General features: G+C 50.6%; 1 protein-coding gene across 1 annotated transcript; it reads right to left on the bottom strand.

Annotated features, from left to right (window-relative positions):
• Positions 1 to 724: 724 nt before the first annotated feature.
• Positions 725 to 1,348, bottom strand: LOC126335717 (uncharacterized). The gene has a single exon (XM_049999174.1). The coding sequence runs from the start codon at positions 1,346 to 1,348 to the stop codon at positions 725 to 727; it is 624 nt and encodes a 207-aa protein (XP_049855131.1).
• Between the last annotated feature and the right edge of the window lie 1,975 nt (positions 1,349 to 3,323).

Raw genomic sequence — 3,323 nt, 5'->3', positions numbered from 1 at the left:
TGAACTGCAAATTGTATCAGCACATTGAAAATCGAAGAGTGGCATTCAGCATTTAAGGAATGTAATCAATGCAATATTTAGGTCACTTAACATAGCTGAACAAAAGCTTCTCGATTTGTTAGCTGAGTCCGACTAAATTAGTAAAGTTTTCGATATCCATCTCCGTCTTCATGAGGAGTATAAATCAGTGACCGCCAGGGCTGGCATGGTGTTCCGATTATACAGGTAGAACAACAGTGTCTGTAACTCTCCAGAGAGGGCCGAAGTGGCACATGCACGGAAGATGAGTTGAGTAGCTCGTCGCAGTTCCAGTCTGTCACGGGATCAGTGAAGTTAGGTAGCAGGAAGATCTGGCACCACTTCGAATACAACGCTCGAGCTTTTGATGGATGACTTCACCACCGTCGTCAGGAGTAAAAAGTGCTGACTGTTGGCGCCGGCGCCTCGCACCCCCTGACGTCACTGATACTGCGGTAGACAGGGGCCCAACTCGTCTTCCGCTCATGCATCGCTACGGCCCACTCTGGAAGATTCGAGAAATTGCTATGGCGCCCATATAAGTGAAACACCGTAACAGCGCCACCGTTCGGTGGCTTTTTTCTCATTTTTATGATGGCGGAGACAGCCGTCGGAAGTTCGAGTGTTTTGTGCGAAGTGGCACGGCTTATAAACCGAGAAGACTTTGTTCAGGCCTGCCGTCACTAAGGCTCCGACAACGCAGTGATCACAACGTAGCGATTTGGCCCAGAATGACCAGATAGGTGACGGTGGCACTTAGGACGGTTACCAGCAGGCGGCGGTCGACCGTGAGGAAGCCGGCGGCGGTGAAGGCGAGGCGAGGCGTGGCGGCCAGCTGGCTCTGCAGCGCCGCCAGTTCCGCAGCCGCGGCGTGGCTTTCCAGCGCCAGCGTCATCGCCGCGGACCGCTGCACCAGCACGAGCGCGCCCTCCGCCCGGTCACAGGTCGCCGAACAGCACACCGCCAGAGCCGACAGCCGCACGGCGTTCAGCGAGACCCAGAACAGCGACAGCCACACCGAGCGGTTGATGACGGAGGCGTGCGTCCGCTTCGGAACCGTACAGAGCACCAGCAGTCCGTAGGAGCTGTAGATGCCGCCCCAGAAGGCGTTCGCCACCGTCAGCGCCACGGTGGTGCCGAGGTGCCTCTGCAGCAGCTCTGCCGCCCGGTGGAGAGCAGCGTGCGCGTGGCGGATCTGGCGCAGCTCCACCCGACGGTCGTCCCACCGGGTGCGATCCAGCAGCAGTTGGGAGAGGCGAGGACCTCCCCGCCCTGATATGGCTACCGTGATACAGTTGTTCAACTCTCCGAACCTGACCCACACCTCCATGACTAGTACCACGACGTAAAATGTGACGAGGTTGTCTAGAAATCCAAAAACTGCGTGAAGAAACCTCAATACTACGGCTAACCACTGTGTGCTCGGACATATGTATCCGAGAAGTGCGACATATTCGCTCAGTACCAGAAGCGAAAACACACAAGTGAATGCTGCTCCCAGTACCTTCCTCCTCTTCTCCTCTCCTTGCCCAACACATTTATCGAAGTAATCTAAGGCCACGAGGAAAAGTCTCAAATCTTTCAGCCTATATACAGAACTATCGACGAGAATCCACACCACTTTGGAGTAATGTACCAGCCTCACAGATATATCTATAAATATTACGATAATAGACCAATGACTATAAAGATGTAGCATACTGTATATGTCCAAAACAGCGGTAACAATAACAATAAGCAACCAAGGATTTGAAGCTGACTTAGCACGTTTACACAATCTGGTAGATACTCGTCTGCATGCCTTACATCGGTTTCTACATCTCATGGGCATTAACCCGACCGACTGCCACAAGAAACATAATGGTTCCACCACAAGACGAAGACATCTGTCGGCCATTATGAGAAAATAGCGGCTGCAACAATTCTAGCCGAGATGGACTTCACTTCTGTGGAAAACAGTAAACAAATGATCTAATACGGCAACAATTGAACTACAGCTACACTGCCCGTCATCGTCGTCTGCGGACCGAGGAAAAGCATCTGTGATCAACCACGCGAGCAACACGCCCATTTAAAGCCGATGGAGCTGATGGGAGTCGCTACTAATGCGGCGGGATCCTAGAGCACTCAACCTAATTGAACTCATTCCATTCACGATATTGACTCTGTATGCACCAGCCACTTGTTTAAAAGCCTCTCCTTTCATCGGTCAATATTATATTGTCAAACAACAGTGTTATGGTAATACGAGTAACAGTTCGTATGTTTGGAGAACATTAACTGAGTGGGTGGCCTGTAAAGGAAGACAAAAAACTTAATTGTGAGTGAAAGCTAAGTTGCCGAGAACATCTCCATAGAAAACAGTCATCTTTTAGCTGTGCCAGTAGCTAACGTTCACCAACAGGCTACCTACGTCTCGTAGGAATACGTAAGTGGTAATACACTACTGGCCATTAAAATTGCTACACGAAGAAGAAATACAGATGATAAACGGGTATTCATTGGACAAATATATTATGCTAGAACTGCCATGTGATTACATTTTCACGCAATTTGGGGGCATAGATCCTGAGAAATCAGTACCCAGAACAACCACCTCTGGCCGCAATAACTGGCTTGATACGCTTGGGCATTGAGTCAAACAGAGCTTGGATGGCGTGTACAGGTACAGCTGCCCATGCAGCTTCAACACGATACCACATTTCATCAAGAGTAGTGCATGGCGTACTGTGACGAGCCAGTTGCTCTGCCACCATTGACCAGACGTTCTCAATTGGTGAGAGATCTGGAGAATGTGGTGGCCAGGGCAGTGGTCGAACATTTTCTGTATCCAGGAGGGCCTGTACAGGACCTGCAACATGCGGTCGAACATTATCTTGCTGAAATGTAGGGTTTCGCAGGGATCGAATGAAGGGCAGAGCCACGGGTCGTAACACATCTTAAATGCAACGTGCACTGTTCAAAGTGCCGCCAGTGCGAACAAGAGGTGCCCGATATGTGTAACCAATGTCACCCCATACCATCACGCCAGGTGATACGCTAGTTTGGCGGTGACGAATACACTCTTCCAATGTGTGTTCACCGCGATGTCGCCAAACACGGATGCGACAATCATGATGCTGTAAACAGAACCTCGACTCATCCGAAAAAAATGACGTTTTGCCATTCGTGCACCCAGGTTCGTCGTTGAGTACACCAGCGCAGGCGCTCCTGTCTGTGATACAGCGTTAAGGGTAACCGCAGCCATGGTCTCCGAGCTGATAGTCTATGCTGCTGCAAACGTCGTCGAACTGTTCGTGCAGATG

This window comes from Schistocerca gregaria, chromosome 2 (genome assembly GCF_023897955.1).
Source record: "Schistocerca gregaria isolate iqSchGreg1 chromosome 2, iqSchGreg1.2, whole genome shotgun sequence".
Lineage (NCBI taxonomy): Eukaryota > Metazoa > Arthropoda > Insecta > Orthoptera > Acrididae > Schistocerca > Schistocerca gregaria.
This window is presented reverse-complemented; position numbering and strand designations above follow the sequence as displayed.